This window comes from Haliotis asinina, chromosome 4 (genome assembly GCF_037392515.1).
Source record: "Haliotis asinina isolate JCU_RB_2024 chromosome 4, JCU_Hal_asi_v2, whole genome shotgun sequence".
NCBI lineage: Eukaryota > Metazoa > Mollusca > Gastropoda > Lepetellida > Haliotidae > Haliotis > Haliotis asinina.
Genome location: NC_090283.1, coordinates 4594175 through 4608143, shown reverse-complemented (window position 1 = coordinate 4608143; position 13969 = coordinate 4594175). Strand labels below are relative to the sequence as shown.

The window sequence follows — 13969 nt, the reverse complement described above, 5'->3', positions numbered from 1 at the left end:
AGAGGGTGACAGATCGAGGCTGATAAATACAGCAGAAACTTGTTTCCTTTGTCAATTCATCTCAATGGTGATCGGAGAGCAAAGGCATATGTGTGTGGAAAGGTATATATCAACTACATATTTATATCACTAGCGATTTATTGTTATTTTAAATCAAGATGAGGTAAGACAGTATTTAATATTTAGGGTTTCTTCATTTATTACAGGACAACAATGGATCTACACGTCACACTTAGTGTTGTACTTTCGTTGCTTTCGACACAAGGTAATTTTTGTAGTTAGCTTTAATTAAACATACATGCATAAAGAGCATTTCACAGTGTTTACACTTTCCTGTCTGAAGTTACATAAGGTTTGACCCAGGCTCTGGCAATGTGCAAGAAAGTTGACTTTCGTGAGTGGGGTAACGGTCATCAAGCATTTCCTGACAACAAGCTGTCTGTAATCGAGTCATAATTTTCTTACGCATCAAATTTCAAGCCAACGTCATAGTTTGTGCCACACTGCAGTCCGAATACGTATTTCCGTTGTTTGGATGCTAAGGACCTATTATCAAACATAGCATAATATATAGTACTATAATATGTCTACCTGTTTGTATTTGTATTTCTTCGTCTTTCCACTGTAATTTAATACTGAACTTGACATTAGTTTTACCGTATTCATTCAGGGATGTTAAGTTTCGATTCCTACAGTTGTTTTTTGTGTTTGTAAATTATACATAAAACTACATATCATTTCGAGATCAAGAAGTTGCTCAAAAACGTTACTGAAAAAAAGAGTGAATCAATGTTCAGTTTGTTTCTTTGCCCTAAGTTGATACCATATGCTAAATGGTATTTGTCGTCATGTTTTCAGCGGAACATTGCTTGGAGGGACAGAATTGTTGGAACTGCTCACGTACATATTGCAGTACAGAGTGCTTTCCTGGGTATTTCGGCCTCAAATGCAGCTTGGCTTGCAGTAAGAATTGCCAACACAGTAAATGTAGTCGAACAAAGATTGGCACCTATAACTGCTCTGACGGCTGTGTACCTGGGTTCCACGGCTCTCAGTGCAACATTCCCTGCACAGATCCGAAGGGAAACTGCACAAAATGTCCTGGAGGATGTGATGGAATGTTCTGCCATCTGACATCATCTTGTGTTTCTGGATGCCAAGACCAATACTATGGGTCCAACTGTAAGAACTGTTCACCCAGATGTCGACACTGTAACAGGATAACAGGCAGCTGTGATAAGTGTCATGATCCATATCATGGTCTGGACTGTGAATACTCATGTGAACATTGTTCAACAACTGACTGTGTACAAACATGCGCACCTGGATTGTATGGAAGTATGTGTTCCAAAAGATGCAATAAAAACTGTTTAGTTTACCCTGCAAGCAATAACACTTTGACAAATAACAGTTCCACTTCGTGCATATCTGAATGTGAAAGATATAGTGGTGAGTGTATCAACGGTTGTGTAGATGGCTGGTCTGGTCCCAACTGTCACCCTCGGTTTTACTGTAACACAAATTGTTTAGGTTGTAATGAAACAGGTGTTTGTGTTGGAGGATGCTCACATGGTTACTTTGGACAAGACTGCCAGCCTTGTTCTACGACCTGTTACAATAACACCTGTCACCCAGAGAGTGGGTTTTGTGTGAGTGGGTGTATCAGGGGACAGCATGGACAATACTGTGAACTCTCCTGTGCGAACTGTTTGGGTGGTGCCTGTCATGCTGGCAGTGGGAAATGCGCTGAAGGTAATGCTAGATGAATTAAGAGAGTTCGACATGTCTGCTGTTGAATTAGTTTACATGACACCATAAGCTGTCATTGAAATGGAGGCTCTTCTGTAGAAAATGTTTCCGACTGGACTGACGAAAACACATGAAAGTAATGTAAATAATCAACACTACGTGACCATATATAATGTCATAATGTCATAACAGGCACTTTGCTGTCACGACTGTAATGAATGGTTCACTATGGCGGCAAAAAAACCCATAGCTATTGTCAAGCGTATTCTATCTGTTTTTCACAACAACTGTCAGAAATGGCTTTGAAAACCTCGCTTTGAAAACAGATAACAAACTTTGCTTGATATGTAACAGTATTCTACAAGCTTCATGTTGTTTAAACAAGCTCTTCATAAGTCAGAATCGTAAAACTGACTTTAGTTTAGCAGTGATTTCTTGCATCCTTGAAATTGGGTTTGTGGTCATTCGTTATTGTATAGTGTGACCACATGGTGACACTTTAGTACCATACCAACAGTAATACTGGCTCGGTTTTCACGGATAAATCTATGTCATACCTCGGCAATAGTAAATTTGGCATGTTTCAGAGATCACTCGGAGCACCATGACTGTGATATCAGCAGTACTGTTCACATCGTGTATACTTCTGATCGCTGGTGTAGTTGGTATCTACCTTTTTCGCCGCAAAAGATCCTCAACAAGAAGGTGAGTGTTTTGTAATCTCTATTTTGTTAAAGCTCAGTGCTAATTATACTGAACACTATTTGTCACCTGACTATTCGTTGAATATTGATACGATCATTTCCAAGCAGCTTACGTTCAGAGATGTTGAAGTTGTCTGTCAGTCTGAGTCAGGTTGAAGATATCACATGTGGACAAACTGAACAGTTTTTGCAACAGGTGCATGCGAAATATGAACGCAAGTTTGCACACCAACAGAATCAATGTAACCCAGTCTTACTGATCATAGATACCATGCAGAAGTAGAGAGATGTAGAACTTTGTTTTTAGAACTCTTGTGTATATTTCCAGGCTCGATCAAGGAGATGTGTCCAGACATACTGAGAGGTCAAGGTCAGAGGAAACCTCAGAGTACTACGCAGTACGTCGATACTGGGAAATAGATTACGATGAAGTATCTCACCAGCGAGATCAGCAACAAGGGAGGACAGAGATAGAAGATTACGATGAAGTATCTCACTCTCAATATCAGCATCAAGGGCGGGCAGAGATAGAAGATTACGATGAAGTATCTCACTCTCAAGATCAGCAACAAGGGCGGGCAGAGATAGAAGATTACGATGAAGTATCTCACTCTCAAGATCAGCAACAAGGGCGGGCAGAGATAGAAGATTACGATGAAGTATCTCACCAGCGAGATCAGCAACAAAGGAGGACAGAGATAGAAGATTACGATGAAGTATCTCACTCTCAAGATCAGCAACAAGGGAGTGCAGAGATAGAAGATTACGATGAAGTATCTCATTCTCAAGATCAGCAACAAGGGAGGGCAGAGATAGAAGATTACGATGAAGTATCTCACTCTCAAGATCAGCAACAAGGGCGGGCAGAGATAGAAGATTACGATGAAGTATCTCACTCTCAAGATCAGCAACAAGGGCGGGCAGAGATAGAAGATTACGATGAAGTATCTCACTCTCAAGATCAACAACAAGGGCGGGCAGAGATAGAAGATTACGATGAAGTATCTCACTCTCAAGATCAGCAACAAGGGCGGGCAGAGATAGAAGATTACGATGAAGTATCTCAGCCGCCGTATCTCAATAGTGATCCCACACTTCCTCCTTTGTCGAGCAGCATTCCTGGGGCACCTAACACCGAAGACCATCCTGGTGATACATCAGTCCGCTTAGCAAGTTCTTCTCAGTCAGACACTCTCTCAGTGAGGGATATTGTTATCGGTGATCCAGAAATCGTTGTCAGATATATTTCACCAATTGAAGATAAAAACCTAGTGTTTGACAATAGAACACACCAACACAATACTTGAAAGTACATTATATTGTTCCTTTCTTCGTGACGTCACAAGTTTCTAATTTAATTTGAATTACTTCAACAAGTTACAATTTTCCAGTTTAAAAGGTTCATTACCAATATGACATCAAATAAATGAATAGAAAACAGACTTTCATATTTGTGAAAAGCAAATTAATGTGAAAAATTGCGTGAACAGACCACTCAGAAACATTGACTACACCAGTGTATTCGCGGAAAGGGCAAGCAGGTCCTGATGTACCTGTAACCCCCACCACTTATTGGTTCCTAGTTTCACCTTTCTGCGAGATAAGCAAAATGAGTTTGGTTCAACAGTAGACGGATTCGGAATAAAGACTGTAGACTCCCGTTTCTAACATTTGTGTAACATTTACCTTGTTGTGTTGGTTCTACATTGCCGTCTGAAGCAATTTTCTCTATGTGTATGTCGTCTGTGTTTACGTCAGTGATGTCCTTCTGGATGTAAATATTTCATTTACTTCATTTTTAATGACTATAGTCATGCGCTTTATCCAACTAACTTTGAGACCTGCAGATTATAGCTTATGTAATGGATACTTCCTTAAAAGTGTAAACATTTGTCAGTTAGTGAGGTTTCTGGTGCTAATAAAATGTCTAGCATTTTTTTCTGCTCGATTCCTCGATATTTTCAGTGGGAACCAAACATCTTCAATTTAAAGTGTGACCAAAGCTAACGTCATGGAATGTCTTTAAATGCTATGAAGCTGACTGCACACATAAGATCCTCAACGCATCTTTATCACCACGGAATAACCATTTAGCACGTGTATCATTTAATAGTCCCCTCAACCATGAGCATGTGAGAATGTTTGAATACAAAAATCATCTCTTCCGCAAACTCTGTACTATAGGACTAACACTATTTCAGTGGAGTTGTAATACGATAATTGTTGCGCAGTGGAATTGTTAAACAAATTTTGTAAGTACTACATATGAAGAAAAAAAGAAATGTTCTCAACTAAACGGTAACCAAACAATGACATTGCCACTCCGACCACCAAACTAAAAAATGACACCTTTTTCCACTCCGTCCACCAAACTAAATATTGACACCTTTTATGACTGTCCACCAAACTATGTTGACTAGATAAATTATCTGAATTTACACAACTGTTTCGAATTATGAACAATGCCCGAATATGGCAACTATTTGTCTTAATTCACAACAGTGCAGACTCACACTCTATTTTTTCGACCCTATCGCTTGCCGTCCAAAGCGCATCTACACGACCCTGCACATGCAAAAAACTCAAACTGCACGAGACGTGACGGTTGCGTTTTTATGCGCTGTTCATGTTTCTTGAAAAGGTGTGTTTTGGCTATTGCTTTTCACATATCAAAATCATGAACTAATGTAACTGACATTCTCTTCAGAACAATAATTATTTATTTGTCTCTCGTGTAATAATTGTACATACTTGACATATTCTTTGTTTAAAATTTTCTTACAATAATATTGTGACTTCATTTTCATTTGTATATATTGTGTTCCAAGAGAAACGATTTCATAAGAGGTGACCATTCACATCTGCAATCAACGTGGTAATTTCATATAATAATGTATGCTACACATGACTGCTACTGCTACTGTGTAAGTTACTTGCTAAATAAACACAGATTGAATTGAGTAATGCTAAAAAGGCTTAGCTTTGTTCTCTAAGTTCGATTGCACTGATAATTGTAAATATATGATGGAACGTACAAGAACATTCAAGTGAAAGTGCACATGTCTCAGTGCAAATATATCCGTCAGCGTCTTTACAGTCTACATGACTTCATTGAGTCCCGCGAAGAAGACAAGGGACATCCTCTGGTGTTTTCTTTCCACACGATGGATTCCGTGGAACGATGTCATCAACACACTCCTGAAGATGGCACATGATGACACCGATGAGACGATAGATGGTAACTGGCGGTCAGTTCTTTGAAATGATTCAAATCATAAACCTGTATCAACAGGAGATCGATTTCTCCTTGGTACATTTTCCTGTTTTGTACATGCACGTTATGCTGAGATTCTCTAAAATTTGCTGAATTGTTATCAAATAACAGAAGCCTCGCTGGAGATAAGGAAACATATACTCAGATTCCCATTGGCTACTCATCAAGTTGGGGATGTCCTCTGCCCATGAATCATATGAGTGAGTAAGGTCAAACATGACGGCAATGTTTCAGCCACACAGTGATGAGGAACATTTGGTATAACTAAGAGAAATATCTGTCACAAAGACAGTAAATCATAAGCATGTTATCACAATTCTGCCATAAAACTAAACAATTCAAATGATAAAACATTCTACTCAAAGATCAATGTTGCATGTAATACCATTAAAATACGAGCTGTAGACCACGAGTCACCAACGCCAGACCACCTTACTGGGATTTATGGAGAGGTACAATACTTTGGCCTCCTGCATGAACCACAATAGGATTGGCGTCATGAATTTGATCGGTGGCAGTCGTAGGAAAAGTTACCCATAAACTAAAACATGTCACAACATGTGAGCATAAATACTAGTTACCTGCAAAGTACTACAATAACATGTATACTAGCATTCTGTCGCCAGAGGTCAATCTTTTCACCATACTTCAACCCCATTAAATAACACTGCAATCGTAATATTCGTTATAAATTGCACCAACCGCATAGTTACAATACAATCATTTAAAGTGTATTTAACGTGGTATCCCTTGTGAAGGAAAATTCTACACAGTGAAGTAAAGTAGTGCTTGACAGTAACACTCTATGAATACAGAATGGAGGATGCACACCTTACAACAAATATTCATGAGTAAAGCGAGCATGACCCGTTCGACATCGTCAGATTACAACTTCATCATGTCTGGATTGACATCTCAAGATGGTATATCCTAAGGTTTCCTCAATTTCAAGAAGTTTGTTTATACATGTACCTACTTGGGCGTTCCACTTTGTTTATTTCCATTTTGTTTATTTCCATTAAATGTTTAATGTACTCTCTGGTATTAAAAGTATGACATCAAGGAAAAACAGGCTTTTCAAGAGCTAGGTTAGCTGCAGCTTTTGCATAGCCAAATATGTCTGCAGGTTTCGGTAACCAGAAAAAACGATACAGAACTGGGCGTATTACGTAACTCTGAAATAGCAAAACTATGTGAGTGACTATATTATACATTTTTTCCTGAAGGCGGGACAATAAATCATAGAAGAAAATAAATTGTTTACTATTTGTTTCATGTACAATGAATCAAAAAAGAAAATAGTTTGTCTACTGTTTGTTTCAAATATTTCCGTGAATGCCTTTACAGTCTAGGCTGTCAGAAAAGTCTTCGCTTCAGCCTTAAAAATGAGCCATTGTAATGTATTTTCAAAAGGCTTCGTTGTCAATCCATATGTAAATACAGAAGGATAATTATCATATCTCCCTCTCAGTTGATGATATTCCTGTTTATAAACCAACTGATTAATGTCTGATCTTTAAAACTTAGTAAAGGGCCCTGCTTGGCCTGATTAACTGCCAAGGAGGAGTAGGTACCATTTTAAATGACGCAATTATATTAAGTCAAGATTGACAACTGAAATGTGTGGTTTTGAGCTCTATACAGAGTGTAGGAACTAGTTTAGTATTTTTCTGAAATAGTGCCTCATACTGTGAATTATTAACTGACTCATAAGCGAAGTGTGATGGATTCGAACTTAATCTACTAATATACTGTAGAGATAACTGATACAGCACAATATGAGAGAAGGTTCATCAACTTCCAAGTACAGATTGTCACTTGGAGAGGTCCTAAAAGCTCCTATACCAAGCCTCAGTATTGGATGTAATATTTTCAAATTACTTTTACATTTTCCACCATACATGATGAAGCCATAATCCAGTTTCGAGCGAATGAATTACAGGACTCAAAATGGTTGAAAGGGAAGAGCCTGGCGAATATTAAGCTTGGAAATTACTACTATTATGAACATGATCATACAATGTCATTTAGAAAGTCGTCACATGTAACATATGTTATATTTGGGATTAAACATTCTTAATAAAGTACAAATTCTAATACCTTTTTGTCTTCTGTCCCATACGGGATTCTAAGCCACACTCTCAGAGTCAGGCACCTAGTCAGTTTCAATATCTTGAAATCATCAATATCCCTAGAAAAGGTAATGAGTGTCACCTTCCGCTGACAAAGAACCTTTACTTACATAAGGTAAGAAGTTGGACACATCCTTGACCACAGTTCAATGTTTAACTAGTGGATCTATACACTCCTCTAGATCAACATTGGAATAAAAGCATAGATTCTTATGCAGATATAAAATTTGATAACTCCCCAAACATTATCATGGATCAGCTAACAGAGGATGTACTAACCTAAACCCTTTCTCTGTTAAACAGCTGAGTCGATTTGTGGTCATAGCATGAGTATGAATTTGTTGTAGCAGTGTTACAGTTTCACTATGTTGTTAATGAACACTCGAAGTCTAGAGCAGACATTCCAGTGACTGTCACCGTGCTACACGATGGCGGTACATGTGTTTATGAATCACTCTGCGTCTTGGTAAGTCTGACGTTCAGGTTGGTAAATCACAGGAAGGGATTTGGCTATTTGATGGTTATCGAACAATATTAGATCAATACCCGAAGCTCAAGTTAAAGATCCTGTCCTTGTTTTGGTTTTGCCCACCCACGTTGACATTCTGATTCATATGCATAAAGAAACATACCCACAAGGAGGAGAGCAGAAGGAACTAAAGTTGGCTTTAATTACATGCATAAAGAGGATTACACGGTGTTTACAGTTTCATGTCCAAGGTTACGTAAGGTTTGCCCCAGCCCCCGTTAATGTGTAAAAAAGTTGACTTTCGTGAGTGGGGCAACAATTCTCAAATGTTTTCTGACACACTGCTGTCCGCAATCGAGTCATAATTTTCTAACGCATAGCTTGTTCCACACTGCAGTCCGAATTAGTGTTTTCGTCGTTCAGATACTAGGGACCTATTTATTTAATTATCAAATATAATGATTCATATGTCTACCCGTTTGTGTTTGTATTTCTTGTTTACCCAAAGCCATAGTTGTCTCGTAGGAACTGTACTGCCCCCTTCGTCTTTGCACTGTATTTTAATGCTGAACTTGACATTCATTTTACCATTTTCATTCAGGATTTTGAGATTCAATTACTATAGTTGCTTTTGTGTTTGTAAATTATAAAAAAAAACTACATATCATTTCGAGATCAAGATGATGCTTTAAAACCTTTAATCAATATTTTGTTGTTGTTTGTTTCTTTATGCTATATATGTGCCAAATACTAAATGGTATTTCTTGTCATGTTTTCAGCGGAACGTTGCTTAGAGGACCAAAACTGTTCGAACTGCTCACGTACATACTGCAGTACAGAGTGCTTTCCTGGGTATTTCGGCCTCAAATGCAGCTTGTCTTGCAGTAAGAACTGCCAACACAGTAAATTTAGTCGAACAAAGATTGGCACTTATAGATGCTCTGATGCTCATTTGGTACCTTTTGTATCGTTATTTCTTCCAACAGACGAGAAATCTAGGGCAAATCTCACTACTTAAATCACACATAAATACATTTAAGTATTCTGACAATAATTAGGAGAATTGTATGAACTAGATTAAAAACCTGCATTCATTGTTTCAGGGTGAGAAAGCTTGCAACAAGAAGAAATTAGAAGTCAAGAAAAGCGAATGTTGAGAAGAAAAAGTTAATAGCCTGAAGCAAGAAAGTGAGAAATATACTCTTCCAAAGGAGAATTTTGTTTTTCTTTTTTACATGCGGTTTTGGAGTTTATTTACGGAGAGCATAAAACTGATTCAAAAATGACATCAATCTTTAAGTACAGTGAAATTATCATTTTACAAATGTCCAAAGCATGATTATGAGGAAAGTCACTTGGACAGAGAAAATGTCTAGTATAACCATGATGAGTATCGACAACAGCAGCGGTGACGCACAGAATACGGATATGCTGAATGTTGCCTTGAGGAATGGTTTCATGCTCTTGCTGAAGTGCTATGTGCAGTTTTTGTAGTGTCTGATCGAGGTTGCGATTTACGCTGGTGCATGCTTCACTCAAAAATATATAATATATGTTCAATATTGGACAAATGGGGTGATCGAGAAGGACATGTTAAGACCTGAACATTGTTTCGCTGGAGGAGCCTGTCAAATGCGTGCAATGTGCGGTCGAGCATGTTAAGTTTCCTTTTTTAATCAGTATATTATCTATTATTATTTTTATTAACATATTAAAGAGTAGTTAATATGGCGGTAGTTTCTTCTGTTAAAATATTGCAATTGTCTGGTAATTCAGCTTTGTAAATAAAGATGTCTTTGTATTGTAAATATTTCTTAATTGATTAAATTAGTGTCTGTACTGTAATTCATTTGCTTCCTTATTGTGGTTATGGTAAGACCAACTTGGGGCCTTACTAATCGCCAAAGAATGAATGAGCTGAGTTGAGTTTTACGCCGCCCTCAACAATCTTCCAGCTATGATCATGACGGCAACCAGTAAATAATCGAATCTGACCAGACAATCCAGTGATAAAAGAATGAGCATATCTACACATTTGGGAACCGACAGCATGTGTCATCCAAGTTAGCGGGCCTGACCACACGATCCCGTTAATCTCTTACGACATGCACGGATTACTGAAGACCGATTCTAACCCGGATCTTCACGGGTACTCGACAAGGAGGAGGAGGAAGCAGATGGAAAGCAGCTCAGTGCCAGCAGCAGAAATAAATGGTTCGTATCCCAAAAGGTGGAACAAGTGAAGGTTTCGTATCATACAGATCCTCAAGTGGGGATGAGGCCACACGGTGAGAGATGACCTTTTGTGATTTGGGCAGGCTGCTAAGAACTAAACCAAACTAACAAAATGTCAGGGAACACAAGACATGAGGGAAGCTGAAATAAGCAGACAGGTGATACAGCATACGGCACACAACAGAAAGTCTGCAGCAGACAAAACCGGAAGGTTCAACAGACTGCCAGTGAAAGTCTTGTCTTCTTTGTTGACTCACCCGACAACATGACTACCGACATCAAGCAGTTTGTTACGACCTCTGGGGACCTGAAAAGTGTCTTCAAAGAGGTAAAGACAACATTCATGATTGGGACTGAAGTGATTCTACAACAGTTCTTCAAAGAATCACAGCGGCCCCTCTCTTTACATGCTCTACAATTGTTTTCACAGGGCAGCCTTGCAGGAGCAACACCGTACGGATGTGTTCAGAATGTTATTATGTTATTTTATTTCCTTTTATTTGCAAGGTACGTATTGTGTATGAATGGTGTGAATTTGGTGTGTATATGCTTCATTGCATCAGTTAGATATACTATAAATCATGTATGTAATATAGAGTGACAGTGCTAATGTGATATTTGTTCAAGAAACGCGGCACACTAACAGTGTACTGTCAGCATCGAGTGTGGTATACAAAACCTTGACTGACTTAGCTTCCTTGCACCATTCTTAACATGTTGTGACGTGAATGCAGACAGCCTCAAGACAGCTAAAGTAGCAATACGTCAACCTTCCATACATTCGTAACAAGTCATATGTTTTGATGGGATGTGAAGATCATATGGTCTTATAAAATGAGAAGATCATATGGTCTGATAAAATGAGAAGATCACATGGTCTTATAAAATGAGAAGATCATATGATCTTATAAAATGAGAAGATAAAATGAGAAGATGACATGGTCTGATGGGATGTGAAGGTCATATGATATGAGGACGGTGGAATGAGGGATATAACCAAGGTTCCTTTAACACTGCACTAAAAAATGTGCTCGAAACAAAATCTGTTTGAGTAATTAACTACGAAAGCTTCTTACATAACATGCAATAGATCATCCAGTAATAACAGATAGATACAGTGGTTGTTAAATTATAATAATACATGTCAAAGAAGGACAGTATAACGCTTAGTTTATCAAAGGTGTAACTTGTAAAGCTAGTGAAAACCTTTTACGTGTGCAGGATGATATTATTTATACACAGGCGATAGATTGCCAACAACGACACTCAAATGATTGACAAGAAAGAGCTTCTCCGCACTTCCAGTATTGCTTTTGTTGAAACTGAGCACCTTGGTACATGTTACTCCGATCTCACCATTCAGATATGAAGATTTTGTTGAAATTGAAACGTCTATGTCTGAAAGCAGAGATTTTGGTGTTTGCCAATACAAAAGGAACCGTTTGAAAAGTCTACGTTTTCGTTATAGATGCTTGATCATAATTACTCGTTCTAGTCACGATATGGCTGCAATATTGCCGATGTGACGTTAAATATTAACTCACTCGCTCACTCATTATAGATTCTTGAACCGGTATAGATGTTTTTCTTCATTGTCACCTAATTCACACAACGTGTACCCGATTGTAACATTAAACCCTGGCACTAGCTCACTGTGGAAATGACATATTTCAACACCTTTATCAATGATAATTACTGTGTCATTTATTACACACGAGCCTGACTCAGTAACATACAGATTCTATGATCTCTATCGTGATACATTATTTGCCATGTATTTAGTGCCCTGACAGTATATTCCTCGAAAAATACATACAAGTCATTGGAAGAGTGTGAACAGTGTGTGTCTCTGTTCTAACATGACGTTGTACATCTACAATATCTATAGTCATTTGGATAGTGATACATGAATCGCTTCATCTAGATCGTTAGTGTAATATTTGTATGTCATAAATTGTTGGGTTTTTTTTCAACAAAACATCACATAGATCAGATATTAGAATGTTAGATGTACTGAAGGAAATACTACATCCTAGTGATCCTACGGTCAGTGTTAAGAGTGTTCCGAAATATCTGCATGGTTTTCAGATGCTTTAACCACGATGGACCGGTGTTACAACTCGTTGACTATATTTATTCATGTATATTTCCCCATGCTCAATCAGCTATGACTCTAGTGTATTCATTGCTTTTGTAAGTCTCTTGTTACGACCATGCAGTGATGTTACACAGCAGATGTCCACTTTTAAGCCTAAACGTTGAATTGAAATTTTGTATTGAAAGAGCGAACGTGATGCCGCTGTAGTTTCAATGCATCAGCGTCCTGGAGCACTTACGATATGTGAGTGAGCCACCTCGAGAATATTCCTGTCAGTGGAATTTCTAGCACTCGAAAGGAGTTACAGAGGTGGTCCTTGAATGACATTGTAGACATTAATCCAGTTATGAGAAGCTCTGACTTATCTCTTTTCAGTTGTCAGAAGTGAGGTGTCACCCAGGTCTATCTCTCGTTGACACATGTAGTTATTGAGTCACCAAGAGCTGTAACATATAGATCTGAGAGTCGTCAGCATACAAGTGAAATCCAAGGTAGTCCTTCCTGACTATGTCGCCCGCAGATAACGTGTACAAGGTAAAGGGAATGTGCCCAAAACAGAACCTTGCAATACCCCTTACTGTAGGTCCACCTTTTTGTACTTTTACCCTCACTTTTACCCTCAATGACAGCAGGATTGAATGGTTTGTTATGTCGAACGCTGCTGAGAGGTCCAGCACTGCCAGTACTTGTGCTACTGCGCCATCATGGTCCATAGCCATGAGCATAGTCTGCCGTACAGGCCCTGAAGTACATATATCCAAGAAAGTCCACGTATGTCTAGAAAATGTCATGTTGTTCGACTCGTTTGATTCATAGCCAAATTCTTAAATAGCAGACAATTTCAAGTCCGTGTGGGTTCTACCCTGTCTGATCATTACAATCAGGATCAGGGTGTATTTTGTCAGTCACACTTTTTAGTATAAAGATAAACAGTTTATCCAAAGTTTTAAACGATTTAATTGATGGATCGTTATTTGTGGATGATTTTAATATTTCTTGTCGTAGTAAAAATATGCATACCATTGAGTTGTGTTTAAACAAGATTAACAAATGGTGTCTTCAAAACGGCCTTAAAATTTTCTAAATCGAAAACTAACTGCTTACATTTTTGTCGTAAATACAAACCACATAAGGACCCTGAACTATCTCTAGATTGCACGCCAATTAAAGTTGTTAAGGAAGCTAAGTTCTTGTGTATAATAATCGATTCACACATAACGTTTTTACCGCATATTAAATCCCTTAAAACTAAATGCCCGAAAGCACTTGACTTGTTGAAAGTGGTATGAAATTCTAAATGGGGAAGGG

The 13969-nt window shown here is 38.3% G+C and overlaps 1 protein-coding gene across 1 annotated transcript in view; it reads left to right on the top strand.

The window, feature by feature from the left end:
- Nucleotides 1-1536: 1536 nt before the first annotated feature.
- LOC137282195 (RNA polymerase-associated protein LEO1-like) overlaps nt 1537-13969 on the top strand; it is a 36208-nt gene continuing 23775 nt past the window's right edge. Inside the window, exons 1-2 of the mRNA XM_067813926.1 lie at nt 1537-1649; nt 2782-3652. Of these exons, the coding sequence (XP_067670027.1) occupies nt 1537-1649; nt 2782-3652 (984 nt within the window). The remainder of the gene's footprint in view (nt 1650-2781; nt 3653-13969) is intronic.